At 65.3% G+C, this 20,118-nt stretch overlaps 2 protein-coding genes across 2 annotated transcripts; both read right to left on the bottom strand.

The window, feature by feature from the left end:
• Positions 1 to 640: 640 nt before the first annotated feature.
• Positions 641 to 11,644, bottom strand: FMNL1 (formin like 1). The gene is made up of 26 exons (XM_088537256.1): positions 11,486 to 11,644; positions 8,989 to 9,072; positions 8,805 to 8,888; positions 8,625 to 8,698; positions 8,165 to 8,248; positions 7,934 to 8,074; positions 7,109 to 7,217; positions 6,761 to 6,837; positions 6,599 to 6,692; positions 6,137 to 6,211; positions 5,949 to 6,059; positions 5,718 to 5,867; positions 5,470 to 5,571; positions 5,152 to 5,368; positions 4,696 to 5,061; positions 4,446 to 4,567; positions 3,811 to 4,013; positions 3,362 to 3,596; positions 3,170 to 3,238; positions 2,978 to 3,058; positions 2,320 to 2,449; positions 2,065 to 2,228; positions 1,875 to 1,976; positions 1,594 to 1,692; positions 1,278 to 1,401; positions 641 to 754 (listed from the first exon to the last, which is right to left on the bottom strand). The coding sequence occupies exons 1-26, from the start codon at positions 11,642 to 11,644 to the stop codon at positions 648 to 650; spliced, it is 3,363 nt and encodes a 1,120-aa protein (XP_088393382.1). The 3' UTR covers positions 641 to 647.
• A 4,418-nt stretch (positions 11,645 to 16,062) lies between these two features.
• On the bottom strand, positions 16,063 to 19,179 carry LOC148591678 (myosin light chain kinase, smooth muscle-like). Its single transcript, XM_088537145.1, has 10 exons — positions 19,151 to 19,179; positions 18,893 to 18,980; positions 18,574 to 18,777; positions 18,086 to 18,303; positions 17,530 to 17,653; positions 17,306 to 17,458; positions 16,962 to 17,082; positions 16,798 to 16,888; positions 16,477 to 16,608; positions 16,063 to 16,283 (listed from the first exon to the last, which is right to left on the bottom strand). Exons 1-10 carry the CDS (start codon positions 19,164 to 19,166, stop codon positions 16,063 to 16,065), a joined length of 1,368 nt encoding a protein of 455 aa, XP_088393271.1. The 5' UTR covers positions 19,167 to 19,179.
• Between the last annotated feature and the right edge of the window lie 939 nt (positions 19,180 to 20,118).

The following is a 20,118-nucleotide window of genomic DNA, read 5'->3' as shown; positions in this document are numbered from 1 at the left end:
ATTTCTGGCTTAAAGGCATTTATAACTTACACATTCATTTCCCTCCCCTCCCCGTGGAGCTTGCGGATGGGCTACGGAGCCGGCAGCGTCGAGCGTCCTAATTACAGCGCGAAGCGATCGCTGCTCTGGCTTGGCCCGGGAGCCGGGCCGGGGGCGACTGTACAGGGCGGGCGCGCAGGACGGGGATGAGGGGATGGCCGGGGAGACGCAGCAGCCGCATCCGTGCACGGGGCCTGGGCCTGGACCAGGGAGGCTCCACGCAGGGCCTGGGCCTGGAGCAGGGAGGCTCCACACGGGGCCTGGGCCTGGAGCAGGGAGGCTCCACGGCGGGCGCTCCCACGGCGGCTCCCCAGCCCGTCCCCGTGGCCTCGGTGCTGGGGTTGCGGTATCTGCGCAGCCTCCCCAGCCTGAGGAAGAGGCCGGTGCTGCCTCCCACCCCCTGCTCCAGGCGGGAGCCGCCTGAGACCTTGCGTAACTCGTGGGTGCTCAGTCCTTGCTGTTGTACAGAGTAGGGAGGGAGGTTTCAAGGAAGCCATATAAAAACCAACCGGGGGGCGAGCGCCCCGGTGGCAGCCAGCGCGGGGAGCGAGCGGGGAGCGAGCGGGGGCTCCGGCCCGGCTGCGGCGGGAGGGCGGCTCCGACGCCGCTCACAGCGGGATGTCGGGCGTCGCTTGCAGGCTCGGCCCGGCGGGGGCCCGTTTCTTGGCGCTGCTGCGGCCCTTGTCGGCGCGCCGGTACGGGTTGTTCCGCAGGTCTGCCGGGAGAAACACGGAGCATCAGCCGGTTCCCAGCAAAGAAGCCGGGAATGCTCCCACCCATCCCCAAGGAGGGACCGGGTCGCTTCTCCCTGCCACCACCCAGCCTGGCTAGGGCACCAGGATGCCCAAGGGAAGCAGCAGTGGCGGCACCCGGAACCCCACAGGCCCTGGAGCCTCCTGCCCCCGCCGGCACCCGCTGGACGAGCCGCCCCACGTTACCTACAGGCACTAGAGGGGACTCTCCTCGGTGAAGCTCACGTCGCAGAAGAGCCGGGACGAGCGTTTGCCCGTCCGGGCCGTGAAAGGAACAGTTTTCAGAGCTGAGCAGAGCAACCCAGAGAGCCAGCGAAGAAGAGGAGGAGGAGGAGGAGGAAGAAGCAAAAGAGGAGGAAAGAGCGATGAGGGCAAGCAGAGTGCGCTGGCGGCCCAGCGCTGCGGTGGGAAGGTGCTGCACAGGGATGTGACCCCCCAGGAAGGCTCCTGCACCCCAGTGTGCCCCAGCCTGGCCCAGCCCCTCACCTGAGATAATGTCCTCGATGGCGCCATCTTTCCCTTCGTAAATGAGAGGCTCCTTCACCATCTGCTTCTTCTTCAGCTCGGCGATCATGTCCATTTGCTGCCGCCGGGCTTTCGGGATGGAAGGCTGCACGGGCAGCCCGGAGCGGGATGACACGGAGCCTCCCACCCAAAGGAGATCCTGACCCCCTTTATTGGCATGACCCACTCCACAGTTGCCTCCCACCTGCCAACTTTTTCCGACCAGGCCGCAAGAGCCGTGTCACTCCCCATGACCACAGCCACCCCCGGGTACAGCAGGGTCACGGGCGCCGGGTACCTTCGTGTCCAGCGGTTCCTCGCTGCCGGGGGGGCTCAATTCCGCCTCCTTGGCAGCCGCCTCCTGCTTCTTCCACAGCTCAATGTCCTGCTCCGCTTTCTGGGGAGAGGATTGGGGACTCGCAACTGAGCAGGGACCCGCTGCTGTGACACCTGGACCCCCCCATCCACCTCAGACAGCCCCCTCCTGCTCCAGCCACCCCAGCGGGTGGCAGCGACGAGGCCCCGGCCACAATGGACCCTCCCCGCGTCCCCCAGAAACGCAGCTAGGGCATCCCCTACCTTGTAGGCTTTGATGAAGCGCATAAACATGGGGAAGAAGGTGGTGGGCGGGCTGGTCTTGGGGTTCTCCCCGAAGTACTCCACGGCCGACTCGTAGGCCTCCTGCGGGCAGAGGGCCCGGGCAGCACTGGGCAGCCCCGGCCACCCCGCGCCGGCCTCCCCGCGGCGCCCGGCGGGCTCGCGCACCCACCTTGGCGGTCTTGCTGTCGGCCTGCAGCTTCTCCATCACCTCCAAGTTGCCCTTGAGGAAGTCCTTGAGCACGGGGCTGTCATCCTGCCGCATGAACTCCCTGCGCGTCAGCTCCATGCCCTGCTGCAGGCTCCGCACATCCTGCAGGACGCCGTCCAGGGACACTGCGGGGAGGGCGCGCGGCGCCCGTCCGTGTCAGGGCACAGCGCGCGCTGCCCCGGCCCCTTGCAGACACCCCGGCGCTGCAGGTGCTACCTGCACCCGCCTTGTCCAGGAAGTGCAGCTCCGTGTGGAAGCCGGTCAGCTCCGGGTACTTCTCCGTGATCACCCGCACCAGGTAATGCAGCAGTGTCTGCTTCCGATCCGTTGACTTCATCTCCAGCAGCTGGGAGGGAGTGAGGGGCATCAGGCCGGGGTGCCCTGTCCCTCCTCCTGCCTCTCCGGCTGCCCCTGCCCCAGGCAGGCCCTGGCAACCCCCTGTCCCTGCGAATGGTCCTACATCCCACTGCCACCACGGGGTGGTCGCTGCATCCCTCTGTCCCTGCAGCTGGTTCCCAGGTCCATCCATCCCCAAGACTGGTCCCTGCATCCCTCCATCACCACGGGTGCCCCCCATATCCTTCCATCTCTTCAGCTGGTCCAAATGTCTCTTTGTCCCCAGGGCTGGTCCCTGTGTCCCTATGTCCCTACACCTGGTCCCCGCATCCCTCCATCCCCATCGCTGGCCCTTGCATCCATCTGTCCACACAGATGCCCCTCTGTCCCTGCATGCCCACAGCTGGTCTCTCCATAGCTGTCCCCGTTCGTGTGTCCCTCCGTCCCTGCAGCTGCTCCTCGTGCGGTGGCAGCGCGTCCGCCCCCATGGCACCGCCCGGCGCAGCAGGAGCCGCGGAGGATCCCCCGCCGAGCTCACCGCGTCCAGGCTCTGCAGCCGGAAGCCGTAGGCGGCCCCGCGCTTGCTGCTGTTCATGTAGTTCCCGAAGGCCAGCACGATCTGTGGGGACACGGGGGCTCGGGCAGCGCTGGGACGGCTGGGGGGCCACATCCCCCCCAGCTCCAGCACCCCCGACCAGGCCAGACGCATCCAAACAGCCCTAGCCCTCACCTCGAGGATGTTGCGCAGCTTGGTGGAGGACTTGAGGGACATGGAGGCGGCGATGATGGCATTGAGTTGCTGCGGGCGGCAGGGGAAGCCCGTGAGGCTCTGCTGTCCCCTCTCTGCCCACCACAACCACCCCAGAGCCCCCGCGCTGCCCACGGGCTCTGCCACGTGGAGGGTCCGCGTGCCCGACCCTACCGGCATGAGCAGCTGGGCCGTGTCGCTGAAGTTGCCCAGGAAGATCATGACGTTCATGCGCTCAGAGAGGCGCGGGATCTTGCTGAACCTGAGCATGAACTGGTCCTCGTCGGAGAGCTCCCCCGGCGGCTGCTGCTCCCGCTCGTACTTGGAGATGAGTGTCCGCTCGTACTCAGTGGGCATGAAGCGCAGCAGCAGCTCCAAGAAGTCGAGGCTCAGGGCTTGCTGGTCATACCTGGCAGGAGACAGTGTGTGGTGGGGACACCCCCTTTGCCCCCGCCACCTTCCTCCACAGTCTGCTGTCACCCAGTGTGGAGATCCAAAGCATCCTGGCGGATCCGTGCACAACCCTCCCTTGCTCAGGGGTCTGGGGTCTGCAGTGCCATCTGACCCCACTCTGTCCTCCATCCTTGTGCCCAGCCCGGCCTCGATGGCAAGGGGACACTCACGTCTCGATGGCTGTGCAGATGTCCTGGACGCTGAGGCCGCCTTTGCGGAGGGTGATGGCGAGGTTCTTGGCCCGGTTGGACTCAATGAGAGTCACCTTGCTTGGGGCCTTCTGCGTAGCCTTGACCTTGAGGGCGGTGAGGTCCAGGCCAGGGCCCTGGGCTTTGGTTTTGAACTGCTCCTCAAAGTCACTCATGTCCAGCTCCTGCGGGGAGACGGGGCTGAGGACACAGCCCGGAGGGGCCGCAGGAGCTGGATGGATACGATGAAGATGGGGTGAGGGAATGAGGCAGGGTGAGCGGACAAGGATGGGGTGAGGAGAGGAACAAGGGGCCAGAGGACGATGATGGGGCAAGAAAACATGGACAGGGTGAGGAGATGAAGACAGGGCAAGAAATCAAAATGGAGCAAAGGGATGAGGATGGGGCAAGGGGACAAGGACAGGACAAGGACATGGCAGATCCCAGATTGTCCCCCTCCAGGACACCAAAGAGCTGCTCCAAGGCTCCTCCAAGGCTGGAGCCGTGCAAAGCATCGACTGCATGGATGGGAGCAACGCGGGCACGACTGAGACGCGGGCAGGGGGTGAGGTGGCCCGGGGGCCGCTCCGGCCGGGAGCCGGTGCCGGTGGCCTCACCTGCAGCACCTTCTCATCGTTGAGCTCCGTGAAGACGGTGCCGTCGATCTGGCTGGGCTTGAGGGCCACCCAGTTGAAGACGGGCATGCGGAACTTGGTCTGGATGGGCTTCTTCACCTTCACTGCGGGATGCGAGGGGGGCAGCGTCACAGTGGGGAAGGCAGGGGGGACCCCAAAACATCCCCACGGAGTGAGGGGGTCACCCCTGCACCTCAACCCCCTTCGCCTGGGGACCGTCCCCACGTCTCACCTGAACCAGCAGCGGTGGCAGCGGCCGTGTCCAGCCCAGCTGGGGGCTCCCCGGCGAGCGGCGGGGGTGGCGGCGGGGGGGGGACAGGCCCGTTTGGCCCCGCGGGGAGCGGAGGCGGCGGTGGCGGTGGGGGTGGTGCCGCGGCACCCGGCAGCGGCGGCGGTGGCGGCGGTGGCGGGGGGATGGCGTCAGAGGGCAGCGGGGGCGCGGGGGGCACCGGGGAGGCCGGGCTGCCGGGCTCGGGCAGCGGCGGGGGCGGCGGGGTGGGCGGGGGACACAGCACCGGGGTGTCTGGAGCCAGGGCGTCTGGAGTCGGGACACCAGGAGCCGGAGCATCTGGAGCCGGAGCATTTGGAGCCGGAGCGTCTGCAGCGGAAAGGAGAGGGGCGATGAGGCGCCGTCCCCACAGCCCGAGTGCACCGGCGCAGCCTGCGCGCAGCAGGGTCCTCCCGTCGCCCCTGCTACCTGCATCTGCGCCACCCGCGCTGGTGGCGGGGGACGCGGCCGTTCCCATGGCGACGGGGATGATCTCGATGGCGACGTCGCCGTCGGGCGCGCGCAGGATGTGCACCAAGCCCTGCTCCTCCAGCTCGGCCAGCCGGCGCTCCAGCGCCGCGCGGTACGAGTCCTGCGGCGCCGGCGGGCTGGGCGGCCGCGGCGGGCTCAGCTGCTCCTGCACGCGGCCCCGCACGTCACCCCCTCGCCAGGGCAGGCGCCCCCTTGGTGGCGAGCGCCGGGTCACCCGAGGGCGCCAGGCCGTGGCGCAGGACTCACCCGCAGCGCCTCCAGCTCGCGGCGCGCCTGGCTCAGCTGCTTCTCCAGCTCCGCGATCTTGGCCATGGAGTCGTTCTCCGCATCCTGCAGCTTCTCCGTCAGCTGCGGGAGGAACCAGGCACCCGTCGCTCTTCGCCGCCCGCCCCCCTCGCCCGCACGGAGCCGCGGGGCCGGGCTTTGCGTCAGCGGCGCCCGAGCCCCCGCGCGCAGCCGGCGGCCTCCTGCCCACGCGCCGCCCCCAGCCCCACCTGGGCCACGTGCTCCTGCAGCTCCTCCATGTGCTCCAGCACCGCGTTCTTGGTCTCCGTGTCCTCCAGCATGGCGCCCACGTCGAAGACGTTGTCCAGGTAGGCCTGGATCTGCACCTGCAGCTTGTCGCTCTCGGTGAGGCGCAGCCTCTGTGGGCGAGAGAAGCAGCGGTGGCGTCACGGCCCCGGCCAGCACGGGGCCCGCAGGGGCCATGGGGCCACCTCACCCACCTCCAGGTACTCGTCCAGCCCCAGGTGTGTGAACTCGTACTGCAGGAACACGCGGAAGTTCATGTTCTCCACGGAGTGCACCACGATGTTGATGAACTGCATGCAGGCGACCTGCGGGCCGGCAGGAAGGACAGTCAATGTGGCAGCCCGACAGCCCCCGCAAGGGCCCGGCCTCCCCCAGGCCTCACCATGAAATCGATGTTGCTGTCTTCGTTTCGGAAATACTCCATCAGCTTCTCAAAGCGGTTCTTCTCACCGCACACCTGGAATGGGAGGAGAGGACTCAGCCCCACACTCCGGATGTCTCCGTCTGTCCTGGCACTGGAGGCAATGGCCCAGGACAGCACAGGGCACACAGGTCCCGGTATGATCGTAACAAGGCATGTGGCGTACAAGGGAGGACTGGAGGAGCTCATGTTCTCCACTGAGGAGACTCGCTCCACAGGATGGAACAGAGGACACAGAGTGGGCAGGGGTGAAATGGGTGTTTCTGAGACTCAAGGAGGATGATGAGCACATTGGGAAACTGAGGCACGAGCCCAGCTGGAGCTGGATCAGGCCTGGCCCAACAGATGGGGAATTGGCTCTTGGCGAGCACCCACCTCGGATGTCCCATGGAGACACCCAACCATCCCGACTGGGCCACTCACCTCCTTGAAGTTGTCGAAGGCAGCGAGGATGATGTCATGGCCACCTCGGACCAGGCACACAGCGGCCAGCAGCTCCAGGACGAGAGCCTTGGTCCTGTGGAGACATGGGGCATGAGCAGGGCCCGGGCAGCCAGGGGGGCCCGGGGTGGTGGTGGGTCCTACCTGGGGTTCTTGTTGTTGAGGCTCAACGTGATCTCATTGACGCAAGCCGGGTGGTTCATCACCAGGGTGAAGCCAGACTGGGGCAAAAAAGAGGGTTAATGGGGGTTTCCCATCCTCCTGTCCCCAACCCAGCGATGCTTGGGGACCCCAGACCCACAAGGAACCTCCCAGCACAGGACCTGTCACTGCCAGGATGTCCCATGCCCGCACCCATCATCCTTCCTGTGCCAGCATCCATCCCATGGGACGGAGATGAGCCCCTCAGGGACAGCAGCACCAAGGCCATCCCATGCCAGCACTGCCCACCGTGCCCCATCGAGGGTCGCAAGGGCCCCGTTGGGGTCCCACCTGGTAGTTCATGATGGCGCGCAGACACATGATGCAGACATGCACGTCATCCTTCTGGCTGACGATGCGCGAGTTCCTCAGCGCCTTCCTGCTGTGCGCGGGGTTGAGCCTGGGCGGGCGAGAGGGCGCGTGAGCGGGCGGCCGGCGGGCGCGGGGCGGGCGCGGGGCGCAGCGCAAGCGGGGGCAGCGCGGGCCGGGCCGGGGGCGCGCGGGGAGGCTCACCGGGGCGGATGGGAGGTGCCGGGCGACCCGTCGCTGCGCGGGGCGCCGCAGGGGTGCACGTGGCGGAGGAGGGTGTGGAGGTGCTGGTTCGAGAGGCAGCAGCTGGAGCAGCGTTAGAGCCTGCAGGACAGGAGGCAGAAACCCGGCTGCCGCGCGGCCCCGCGTGACGGGGCAGGAGGGGACACGGGGCCCGCGCGGGGCGGCCACCTCCCCGGGCCGGGGGGCTCCTGACCTGTCCCTGGGGCGGGGGCTGGGGGCTGGAGGAGGGGGACACACGCGCTGGGACTCCCCACCCCCGCGGGCAGCTCTGGCTGCCGCGTCCCCGGCGCGGCGGAGAGGCCACCGGGGGAGCGTGCGGGCGCGGGCGGCCCCATCACCTACCGTGCGCCGCGTCCCCCAGCAGCGTGCAAGAGAAGAGCGGGGTTAACACGGGGGTGGTCGCCGGGCACCCCCCGCTGCCACCGCGGCCTCACGCCCTCCCCGCCCTGGGAAACCCTCCGGAGCCGCGGGGAGGTTGTCAGCGCCCAGGCCGGGGCGGCGGAGCGGGGCCGGGGCAGCGTGAGGCGGGAGCGGCGGCGGGCGGCGCGCGCGGCGGGCGCCTACCTCACGGTGAGGTGGCGGCTCTTGGAGGAGCCCTGCGTGGGCGACGCCGAGGTGCTCCTGCTCAGGTCCTCCACCGAGTGCTCCAGGGACTTGCCCTTGTCGGAGCCCGGGCTCCCGTTATCCGCGCTCTCCATGTCGTACCTGCCGGAGGTGGCGGCGGGTGAGCGGGTGCCCAGGGATGGCTGCCAGCCCCGCGTGGGGACTGCGGGCGCCTGGGCTGGGCGCACTCACGTGATAGCGCACTGGGCGAAGGACAGGTATTCCAGGAGCACGTCCAGGCCCTTGTTCTCCTCGTTGAGGAACTCCTGCACCCACCTGCAGAGCCGTGGGGTGAGCCGGGGCTGCGGTGGCACCACGTCACCCCCGGGGCCACCAGGACACTATGTCACCCTCAGGGCTGAAATGATACTATGTCATGCTGAGGGCTGAGAGGACACCAGGTCAGCCCTGGGATCCCAAGGACACTGTGTCAACCCCAGGGCCCCAAGGATGCATCACCCCAGGGCCACAAGAACACCACATCACTCCCGGGGACCTCCACAGGGTCCATCCTGGAATGACAGCAGGGACAAGGGCTCCAAGGCACCTCCAGTGAGCAGAGGGCAGGGGTAAGAGCCAACCCTGCATGTCCCGAACAGGACCCCGCATCTCCAGGGACGCTGGCAAGGAGCGCCACGGGCAGGGTCCTCACCCGATGTAGTTGGTCCTCAAAGAAATCTCCAGCTCCCGGAGCACCTGCGTCGACTCCTGCACTCGCCGCTTGAACTGGGAGACAGGGAGAGCCGTGGGCACCTGCCCGGCTATCCCGTGCTGGGGGTCCCCCTGGGCAGGAGACCGTCATGGGCACAGGGACATGCAGATGGTCCCTCACCTTCCTGCTCACACCGCCCGTGTCCAGGTAGCTCTTCAGCTTCTGGATGTAGGCGGATGGTGGGTTCTTCACCTGGAAGCGCTCCTGCGGGCGCGGGGGGAAGGCTGAGCCCCGAGGGCGCCGTGATGCCCCGAGGGCGAGCGCCGGCCACTGCGGGGACAGCCCCGCAGCGCGGGGGCCTCACCTGGTCGCACACCAGCTCCCACTTCTTCTCATCATCATACTGGCTGAGCAACTTCATCTTGTCTGGGGGCAGGTTCATGGAGCTCTGTGGGGAGGTGCGTGTCGGGACTGGGCACGGGAGCCCCTCATCTGTGTCACGAGTGGGAGACGCTCCCAGCCTCAGCTCAACCGCGGGACACCAGGACGTCCCGGGGCCGTCGGCTTCTGCTGTCTGAGGGGTGCGAGGCCGCGGCAGGGCCCGGCCGAAGGTGGCAGCGCAGGGCACGGGGCCGAGCTGGAGGAGCCCAGGCGTGCAGGCCGTCATGGTGCCACCTGCGCCGCCGGGGCCCTTGGCAGCGCCAGGATGTGGCCCGCGGTGCAGGAAGCGGCCCCCCACCCCGGGCGAAACCGCTCCCCGCTTCCTGCCGAGCTGTTTGTGCACGCAGGGCCTGCCCGGCCCTGTCCTCGCTGCGGCGCAGGGTGCAGAGGACGAGGACAGGGCTGCCGGCCCTGGGGACACCGAGGCTGCAGCCTGACCCTGGGACCGAGACACCGGCAGGGAAGGAGTCGCGAGGGGCCGGCGGCTGCACGCGCTGCGGCCGCAGCTTCCCCGCCGCCCGCTGCTCCCGCCTCTATTTTAAGCACAAGCAGAAGCTGCTCTCGGTGGGGAAACGCGACCAAGGCACGTGTTGTCCCCATCCGGGGACAGATCCGGGGTCCCCTTCTGTCCCCAGGGGTCTGGGTGCTGCCACCTCCTTCCCCCAGGCTGGGCATTTCCTTGCCCACACATGGGGCCTCATCCAGGCATCTTTTATTTATTTATTTATTCATTTATTCTGGGTCACTTTTCCAGCCAAATCAGCTCCCTGGCACGTGCTGGAGCTGCCACCATCACCCTGGAGGCAGGAGCCTTCCCAGTCCTCGCCCCCTGCCCCTATCCTAACAGTCCCCGCAGGGATTCCCTGAGCAGCCGGAGGCAATTCCCTTCATCCCCTTGGGCATCCCCAGATCCACAGGCCGCGTTGGGACCCAGCCAGCGCAGGCAGGACAGGAGCCACCGTGCAGCCTCATCCAGAAGGCGAAAGCCCCAAGTGGAAACGCGGTTCACGTGGCTGCACAGCACGATCCCTGCGGCACCAGGTGCCCCCGCGTCCCGCCACCGATCCCGGTGCGTGGCCGGAGGGGGCAGGGAGGCTGTGAAAGGAGGAAGAGCGACTGGGACATCCCTCCCATTGCACAAGGGCCGTGCACCGTTCCCGGCTTGGCAAACCAGAGCGCGGGCTTGTCCGGTCCCTGCCCGCCTTTTTCCTTGGGATGGGGTGGTTGGCACCGCCGGGAGGGTTCGTGCCAGGGCTTTGCCCTGCTCCATCGCTCCCTGGCTCAGGATCTCAAAGGTCCTGCAGCACCCGCGGGCCTCGTCTTATGGGCGGGAAGCGGCGCTTCCGGAGGCCTCATGGGTGCCGGGGAAGTGCCCCAAAACCCTCAGCGTTGCCTGCGTCACACAGGACCGTTACAGACGCAGTCGCAGTCGGCCATGGGCCAGTGCCCACAAACCGCATGGAAACAGGGTGAGGGGACAGTGGAGGCAGCCCCCCTGCCTCAACAGGGGACAAGGTGCCCCGTAACACAGGGACCTTTGTGCCAACCCTAACACCATCACACGGAACCAGAAAGGATGCTCTGGGGCAGGGAAGTGGCAGTCCCCAGGCAAAGCAGGCAGCACCCATGGACCTCACCGGGCACTGCGGGGGCCCAGAGCCACAGCCAGAGGAGAGCGGGACCGTGACCTTCAACGGCAGAGTCCCCTGTCCCCTCTGCCCCGGGCTGATGCAGAACAGGCATTTGTGCTACTTTGGCTGCTCCGAGAGCTGGGGGGCTGGAGCGAAGGGCCGGATGGCTGCGCACAGAGCAGGGCACGTGCGCGAGCTCCACAGCCAACAGCTGGACAGCGAAGGTCACAGCCACCCGGTGGCTTCAAGGACAGAGAAGGGGGGGATGCTCCCTAGTTCCCGGCACCCAGCTCATCTTCCTGGGCTCCTCTGGAGCATCTCAGGGACACCTGCAAGGGCCTTCCCTGCCCAGCTGAGCCAGGAGAGGGGCAGGGTGCGAGAGGCTGCGGGATGTGCCGGGATGTGCCAGAGGGGACCGGCGGGCAGGGGGAGCAGGTGAAAGGAAGGCGCTTGGCATTGGCGGCAGCAGCTCGCTGCAGCGCGGTGCCCGCCGGCGCTCCGGGGCCTGCGGCAGCCGCCGTGCCCGCGCTTTCCGAGCAGGATGCTGGCTACCTTGATGGCAGGGGGGCCGGCGGGCTCGGGGCGCACATGCACTTGGGGAAGGTGAGCGGAGCAGCGATGCTGCCGGGGCATCCCCGGGGAAGGCTTGGGAGTCCCCATGAGTAATGAGAGGAGGAGGAAGCAACGCCGGGGATGGGGAGAAATAAAATATTTAAAAAAAAAAAAGGGGGAGAGGGAAGCTCGAGAGGGCTGTTACCCCCACGCCCCCCTCGCAGGACCCCCACTCACCAGGACGCGGCTGAATCGCTCCTCGAGCTCGGCGGGCGCGGGCAGGGGCTGCCGCGCGGGCGGCGGCGGGCGCGGGGGGGAGGCGGCGGGCGGCGGCGGCGCCGGGGCGCGGGGCTCGCGGCCCGCGGGCCCCTCCAGGCCCCCGGCCGCATTGCCCATGGCCGGGGCGCTGCTGCTGCTGCTGCCGCTGCTGCTGCTGCCGCTGCTGCTGCGGGCTGGGCTCGGCGCGGCTCGGCAGGAAGCGAAGCTGCAGCAGGGGTTGCTGTGGGTTTTTTTTTTTTTTAATTATTTTTCTTTCTGTCAGTCTCTTCGCCGGGTGCAACTTCTGCTGGGCGTTATGGAGCCGCAGACGCCACCCCCCCGCCTCCACCGCCCGCCCCGGCGGGCAGGGCTCCGGCCCCGCGGCGCGGGAGGCGGCTCCGCAGCGGCGGCACCTGCCGCGCGCCCGCCCGCCGCTGCCGGGGCTTCCTGCGGCGGGGCGAGGCGGGGGCAGCTTCGGGGATTTGCCCCTTCAACCCCCCTCCCCGCCCAGGTACCGATGGAGGAGGAGCTGAGGCTGAGCAAACTCATCACACCCGTAGGCAGCGCTTCCCCGCGGGCAGCCCCAGGCGGCCCCTGCGCTGTCCCCGCCTGCCCCCCGAGCAGCCCTGGCAATGGGACATCATCCCCTGGCACCGGGACGAGGCCACCACACCGGGATCCAGAGGGCATCACGGGACACAGGCAGGGGACAACTTGCGTGGAGGGACAGTCCCCTGCTAGGTGGCCCTTTGCAGCTGGGCACTTGTTTTCCCCAGGGAGTCTGAGCTGCTGCAGGGAGAGAATCAGCGGGGGCCACCGCTCTGCTGGTGACAAAGCATCCAAGCCCAGGCAGGTGCCCGTCACCCTTCACGGCTCCCCCTCATCTTTCTCGGGGCCTCAGGACAGCCGGGGCAGAATTAGCCCCAATTCCCCCTCCTCGGCTGCCATTAACCACCGCAGCACTGTATCGCTGCCGTAACCCGAGCGCTTCATTCCTCTGCCCCATGAGAGTGATGAAGACTTGACAAAGGCCACGCGGGGACGGAGCCAGAACTAAACACCTGGGACCCCCAACTTGGACAGTGCCGCGTTCGCCAGGCCCCCAAGCACCTCCCATTCTGCAAGATGCACAGGGCGCAAACACCCGCCGAGGCACCGTGTTCAGTCACCCGCCGCAGAGGCCGCGCGGGCCGGGCAAACGCGCTGGACCTGTTTGACCAACGGTTGCAGCAAACACAGCAGGGAAAATTAACAGCCTCAATCGCCGGGTGGCTCCAAACTGCTCCCTTTGCAAACCCCATGGGCCACACGGGGATGCTTGACGCGTCTGACGGGAAGCGACGAGGAGGCGGCTATGGCCCTGCCACAGATTCCTGCGGTGACCTTGGCACATTGCTGTCCCCTCCCCGTGTGCTCAGTGCCATCCTGGTGGCTTGGGAGGTCTGAGAGGAGCTGCCGGCATCTCAGAGAGGGAGAAATTGGGGTCACCCACATCCTGGTGTGCGCTGACTTTCCAGGGCTCAACTTTGCAGTTCCAATACTGTCTTCTCATTAAATATTTCATTAATTCATTAAGGATTTTGCCTTTACATCCCTGGGTGCCCTTCTGCAGGAGGAGCATTGCGGCTGGGGCCAAACCGCCCCAGGGAGCCAGGTGTCCCATGTGTGCCACATCTGCGCTCCGATGACGGAGCTACGGGCAAGGGGAGGGCACCAAGGCCCTGCCCTCATCCTGGCTCGGCCACGTGTTCCTGGCTCTTGTCCCCATGTTGTCCCTGGAGCACCCAAGGGAATCAAGGTGGAGGGGGCATGGAGGAAGCCACAGAGTGAGACCGCAGGGGACGCCTGGGGACAGGGAGGGTAGAAGCACCACAGAGTGTGACTGCAGGGACACAAGGACGTGGCTGCTGGGGACACAGGCGCTGTCAGGACACCCCTCAGAGCAGCCGCCTCCAGGTGCCATGGGAGCGCTGGCACTACCGTCCCACTTGCACCCAGCGGGGTTTACAGGGACGGGCGCTCGCTCGTCCCCTGCCACTCCAGCCAGGCTGCGGAATGGGGGGTGCCCCCATGCAGGCAGAGCCAGCAAGGGGACGAGCCCTCAGGGTGGCACACGGGGACAGCGGGGCCTGTCCCGGGGTCTGGGGCTCCTAAGGGCAGGTGGCACCTCGCTGTCCCCGCCCGGGGACACCGGGAGGTGCCGGCGCCGCAGAACGGCGGGGAGCTGCTGCCCTCGCTCGGCGGCCGCCGGGCGCTGCAGCCGGAGCCGCCCGGACGCCACGGGGATGGCACCGCCGGGTACCGGCTCCCTGCAGGACAGCGGGCCCAGCGCGGGCACCGCGGCAGGGACAGCGGCCTCCCCAGGCCAGCAAGGGGACCCTCGGCCTCGCCGCCGCACCGGGTCACGCCTGGCTCAGCGTCACCTCGTCCTCCAGCACCGTCCCCTCGGCTCACGTTCCCCACATTCCCATATCCCACTGACTCTGCCCTGGGAGCTCCTGTGCAGGGAGGCAGCCCAGGGATGGAGATCGGCCCCAGACACCAACGGGAGAAAAAACTTGAATACTTGGCTGTGAAATGAGGAAGGCTTGAACTAAGAAGACATCAAATCACTCCCCTCATATACAGGCCCCGTGGTCTCTGCGTGGGGACACCGCTAAGCCGGCCGCAGGCGCTGAGGTTAGCACAAAGCTCAACCCTTTCCCTAAACACCTCCTTCAGCGCTTCGAGATCCTCTCCTGGTTTGGCCATCTGTGCACGGGGTGAGGGCAAAGCTCCACATTCCCTCTGTCTTCTCCTCCTGCTCCTGCCTTTCCGTATTTTTCTTGAGCTACATGAAAGCTTTTATCTGCCAACTCAAATTACGTGGTAGCTCTTCATTTCCCGCAATAATAGTCATTTAAAAAGCAGCCTAGAAATGACATATTAAAATAATCTTCTCGACTATGTGCCCTGAGGTTTTTTTTTTTTTTTTTCACATTAAGCCCAGCTTAGGTTTGTTCTCTTAATTCATCTCAATTTGCAGGAAAATACCCAAGCAGGAAATCACACTCATGGCTTCTGGTGGTTTGGTTTCTTTTTCTTTTTTTTTTTTCCTTGTCAAACACAGGAAGGAGGGATTCCATGAAGAAACACTGTTTCTTGATGCTAGTGCTACCTAGCTGCATGCCTAAAGAAGCAACCTCATGCAGCCTAAAATAAAGAGTAGTTCATGAGGATGGCTTGGTGTGGAAGGGAGAAGTCTAAGGGGGTTTACGATACTGAAGGGGACCAGGTACCGCTCTTCCTTTCTGTCTCACTCGGAAGTTTCTGGTGATTCTTGTGCATCTCTGCAGAGAGGTGAGATTTGGTTTCTATTTTTGGGACTGCTGAATTTCTCTGCCATCGTGATGAGTCCCAGCTATAATTCCACTCTTTATTTAGCCAATTCCTTTCACTGGCAAGTGTTCATTGTTCTGCATTAATCTACGGGACGTCGGGGAAAGAAGAGAAATGTGCTGAGCCCCAAGCAGGATGTATCATACGAACTGTAGGCAAATAAAGCGACAAGCAAAATCATGGAGAGGAGACTTCTGTCGGGAGTCCCGGGGCATGGAAATTCAGGATTGAGGGTATTTTGAGGGAGAGGGTAAAATAGTTCCTACCCGCACATATTTTGGTAAGGTCACACATTAAAGAGCTCATCGAGAGATCCATCATATGTAACTTGGTGCATGGAAGAACTTTTACACCCAAACCAAGTTCTCTCCCTGCCTTCCCATTCCAGAAGCACCACACCTCTAATAATATCTCCAACTGGGAAAAGGGCAGAGCTGGAATTTTTGCTCTGCCCCTGAAGCAGATGGGCCCATCTGCCCCAGGACTGGAGCATTTCGGGCTCTGGCCCCACAGCAGGCTGGACTGGGGCCACCCAACACCCCATGGCTCCAAAGGGCCCTTGGCTCTACAGGGCCCAGCTCTGGCTCTCAAGGCCTCTAAGTTGGAGCCGGCCGTAGCCCAAAGCAGCTGCTGGCAACGGAGATGACCCAGGGGAGCAGGACCCTGCCCCAGGGGAGGGCAGCAGGACCCAGTTTGCTTTGCAGGAGAAGAAGGGAGGCCTTAGTGCCCTGGTCACCATGCTGCCCCAGCCCCACTTAAACCAGGAGGTGCTTGTGAGACCTCAGTGCGGGCAGCTCCCAGCCCAGCTCCACAGGAGCTGGTTTCAGCGCAGGAGCGCGCGGCCGCTGCAGCCGGCTCCTCGCTGGAGCTGCCCTGGGAGGGAAAAACTAGAAACGCAGCAGGCCCAGGGCTCCCAATGCCCCATTTCTACAGAAAAGGCTCCTCCGGATGAAACTGGGAACCCCAGTGCCATCCCGGGGGCCTTGGCACCTTCTTTCCCACCCCTCTCCCTGCTTCTAAGAAGAAGACACAGTCACCCTGGGAACACAAAAGCCTTCAGCATTTTATTGGCCTTGGGAAACAAGGAGCAGAGCTGAGCCCGCCGGAGGAGGGACAATGTGGAGCAGACCCTGCTCTCCGCGGCGTCCCCTGGGCTCTGCTGGGACAGCAGGGCAGCACTAGGTGTCCCTGGGAGGGGGCAGCACAGCCAGCGCGGCGCTGCTCTCCACGGGGCCTGCGGCCGTCGCGGCCCTGCACACGTAGAGCCCTGCGTCCGCGGGCACCAGCGCCGAGATGTGGAGGCTGCAGCGCCCATCGGCCCCGCGCTCCATGCGCACACGGGGACCGGCACAGACGGGAGCGCGATCCTGCAGCCAGGTCACCTCCAGAGCAGGGACACCTGCAGGGAGGTGACAGGGAAGGGTAGGGATGGGGCTCGCTGCCCTTCGGTGGGTGCTTCTGTGGGGAAGAGCCACCCCTGGGCATTGCCACCATCCCAGGGCACTGCCATCTCTAAAGGACATCGGGCTCCCTAGTGTTAACCAGGGCCACCCCAAACTGTGGTTGCCCTGGCACCCCCGGGCAGGTCTCACCTTCAATGCGGCACTGGAGGGAGACGCTCCCACCTTCCACCCCTTCCTGGTCTGTCAAGGGCTCCGAGAAGCTGGGGACGCGCCGAGATGGGAGCGCGGAGGCTCCATCCTCCTCCGGGCTGCAGCTCAGGGCTGCATCTGGACAGACTGACAGAGAAGCAGTGAGGAAACTACCACCTTCAACCCTCCCCTCTGCCAGAGGGATGGGGCCAGGGGGTTGGTGGCACAGGGACAGGTCAGGCTCAGGTGGAAGATGCTGCCCTGGGGCAGCAGAGGGAGCAGGGGGGATGAGTTGGGGTCAGCACTTGCAGGGACTCTCACCTTCCTCGCCTTGGGTTTCCGCTGCGTCCCTGTCCGGGTTTGGGGAGCGCAGAGCGAGTCTGTTGAGAGCCAGCAGGGCTTGGCCCGTTCTCTGGAGGGGGAGAAGGAGCGCTGTGTCCCAGCAGAGCCACGTCCTCCCCTCGCCGAGCACATCCCCAGCGTACCTGCCACTTGCGACGCGTCAGAAACTGCTTGATCCTCTCCTTCGAGAGCACCTTGGTGCTGCTGAGCACCGGCTGCTGCAACCAGGGGTGCAGCAGGGCCTCACTGCTGGAGAGCCGGCACCTGGGGGCAAAAACAGGGTGGTTCAGGGGGCTTCATCATGCTCAAAAGCTCATGGAGGCCCTGGAGAACCGCTCCAAGCAGGGGTCCGCAGGGGCCGGGCAGATGCTGCCTTCAGCTTGTCAGGCTGTGCCCAGTCCCAGGCTTGTCCTTCTGCTCCCCAAAACCCAGCTCAGCTCCATCCTCCAGCCCAGGGATGTCCCCACGCTCCTTGCCCAGGTCCTACCGGGCGTCCTTCTGCAGCAGCTGCCTGATGAAGTCTTTGGCCTGCTGGGAGATCTCCGAGAAGGTCTCCTCCTCAAACTCCCACTGGGCAGCTGTGACGTTGCTCAAGGTCTCCATGTCATTCTCCCCCTGGAAGGGGGACTCCCCACTCAACCTGAGGGGACAGCTCACAGCAGTGGAGGCCCAGCCCTCTCCAGCCCAGCTGCTCTACCCAGAGTCACTCACAGGATATAGCAAATGACACCGATGCTCCACATGTCCGTGGCAAGTCCCACGGGCTCGAAGGAGACCACTTCAGGAGCCATGAACTCGGGGGTTCCGTGCAGCACCTTCACAGGGGTGCCTGGAGCTGCAGAGAAGGTGGAGGCCTCGGGATGGGTCTCTGGAGGTCCCTCCCCAGCTGGGGCCTCCTGACCCCAACCCCAAGCCAGCTCAACCCACAGCCAGGGGGATGATGAAGCCCTGGCATCCAACCAGTGTCCACTGCAGGTCTTGGTGCTCTCCTAGGGCACCCCTGGGCACTGAGCACCCAGAGCCAGGCCTAGGAGCTGGGGACTGCCCATCTCAGAAAGGGCTGGTGACATCCCATGATCCCGGCTCATCCCATGATCAGCAGCAAGGGCCCTGATCCAGTGTCACAGAGCTGCGCATCCTGGAGACGCACACAGCAGGATGCAGGAAGCATCTAAGAGTCTGCTGATGTTGCTGGATTGGGCCCTACAGCAGGTCTGTGATGGTGACAGTCCCTGTCCTGGTCACCCAGGTGTTCCCCTGTGCTCACCTAGTTTCCGCGCCAGGCCAAAGTCAATGATCTTGAGCCAGTGGCTGCTCGCTTTGACGCAGACGATGTTCTCGGGTTTGAGGTCCAGGTGGACGATAGCCTGGCCGTGCATGTACTGGAGCCCCTCCAGGATCTGCCGCATGTACTGGATGCTGCTGGGCTCCGTGTGCTCAAAGTCGTCGTCCACAATGCGCTCAAAGAGCTCCCCACCTGCAACGCTGGGGAGCAGACAAGGCTGCGCCAAGAGCTTGGGACTTCTGCTAGGGTCTGCCAGCCCCAGGGAGGAGAAACCCACCCAGGAGCCACGCAGGCTCTCGAGGGCATCTTGGAGAGCCTGTGTCCCCCGGGTCCCTGATCCATGTTACCCCCAGAGCCAGGGCCCAAGGTACGGGGGCATCTTCCCACCTTAGCCAGCCCTCCTGGTTGCACCCAGAGCAGACCCAGAAGTGGCCCTGTTCCCCTCACACTCCGTTATCTCCCCTACTCACTATTCCATCACCATCACCAGCTCCCGGGGGCCCTGGAAGGCGGCAAGACACTGCACGAGACGTGGGTGATGCAGCAGGTTCATGAGCTCCACTTCAGCCTGAGCCGCCTGCCTCTCTTTGGGCGTCCGCGTCCGGAAATACTTCCCAGCCCGGATCTTCCCGGTGGCTTTTTCCTGCAGCTTGTACACCATCCCGAACTTCCCCCTGCGATGGGGCACAGGATGCGGGAAACCATCACGACCTCCCTGCAACCCACTAGCGCGAAAGCCCCATGGAGCCCGGCGGTGGCATCGGGGTGGACGTGGGGACTCCGACTCACTCCCCGAGCTTCTCCAGCTGGGTGTACACATCGGAAACCTTCTCCCGGCTGTTGATGGTAACGTCACAGCACTCAAAAGCCTCCTCGCCTGTGGGGAAGGAGAAAGAGGTGGCCATGAAACCAGGTCCCAGGGGCTTCTCCAGGGCTTCTCTTCACGGCTTCTCCAAGGCTTGTGCTGGGAGATGCCCTTGGGAAAGGCTTTGGTGAGGATGGGACACTGAGCTGGAGGTCAGTCCAGCGGCAGGGTGTTCCGAGTACCTTCATCCTGGGACATGGTGGTGCCAGCAGCTCCTTGCTCCATGCCGGGCCTGAGGTGACAGTCAGGATCGAGGCAGGATGTGACTCTCGGTGCTCTGCAAAGGGCAGACACGGGGACAAGTGCGTGGTGTCCCAGCGGAGGTGGGGAGAGGGTTTTAAGATGACCCCATTTCCCTCAGGGAGCAGAAAACCCTTTTCCAGGAGCAGCAGCGGCAGCTCCTCGGGCTGCACTGCCAGCCTTCCTCCCGCTCCTCCTCACAGCGGCCAGGAAATCCCCAGGAAAGAGCTGCGGTTCCAGGGCAAAGGCGCCAGCGGAGCCGCTTCCGTGCACGGAATGGCTTCCCAGCACGCGCAGTGCCAGGCCGCGCGGCTCACCTGCCTGTCCCCGTCCCCAAGCCCACACGTCCAAGGGAGCTGGAGAGGAAAGGGAGACACCGGCCCTGGGAGCCCTGGGGACACTTGGCCCCACGGGGACTTGTCCTGGCCCAAGGGCTGGTGACGGGGATGCAGGCAGGAGCATTTCGCCCGTCCCGGAGCAGCAGCAGGGGAAGAGCCCCAGCTCCCTCCTCCCCTTCCTTCCCGCCGGAGCGTTTCCCCTCGCCGCATTCCCACCCTCGCAGACAAACACAGCCCCCACAGCCCCCCCGAGCCCGTGTCCGTCACGGCAGCTTGGGGCCCTCTCCGGTACCACCCAAGCCCGGACCAGGCAGGGCTGGGGACACGGCCCAGCCGAGAGCACCCAGGACTGCAGAGACCCAACCCACCTCATCACACAGAGGGCAGCAGCAAAGCTCAACAGCAGGAGGGGCCAGAACCAGGTATCCCAGTGGCCCTTCCCACATGGCTCCAGAGCCATAAATCTCAGGAGCTAAATCCAGGCATGGCCATGGCACCCTCCCTCCCCTCCCGCACCTGCGGGTGGGCTCTCGTCAGCGCTGAGTGCCCCCACCTGCTCCCGCTGTCCCCAG

Source organism: Tinamus guttatus, unplaced genomic scaffold (assembly GCF_059628265.1).
Source record: "Tinamus guttatus ecotype Peru unplaced genomic scaffold, ASM5962826v1 Tinamus_guttatus_pri_ptg000732l, whole genome shotgun sequence".
Taxonomy (NCBI): domain Eukaryota; kingdom Metazoa; phylum Chordata; class Aves; order Tinamiformes; family Tinamidae; genus Tinamus; species Tinamus guttatus.
The sequence above is the reverse complement of the archived record's forward strand: the minus strand, read 5'-3'. Positions and strand labels throughout refer to the sequence as shown.

Coding starts and splice junctions, on each gene's coding strand:
- LOC148591678 (XM_088537145.1), bottom strand. Junction 17,459..17,529: donor GGTGTCATTTGCTATATCCT/GTGAGTGACTCT, acceptor CTGTCCCCTCAG/GTTGAGTGGGGAGTCCCCCT. Junction 16,889..16,961: donor TGACGCGTCGCAAGTGGCAG/GTACGCTGGGGA, acceptor CTCCCCCTCCAG/AGAACGGGCCAAGCCCTGCT.
- FMNL1 (XM_088537256.1), bottom strand. CDS start 11,644: ATGGGCAATGCGGCCGGGGGCCTGGAGGGGCCCGCGGGCCGCGAGCCC. Junction 3,597..3,810: donor ATCTGCACAGCCATCGAGAC/GTGAGTGTCCCC, acceptor GTCTCCTGCCAG/GTATGACCAGCAAGCCCTGA. Junction 2,229..2,319: donor CCTGGACAAGGCGGGTGCAG/GTAGCACCTGCA, acceptor CCCTCCCCGCAG/TGTCCCTGGACGGCGTCCTG.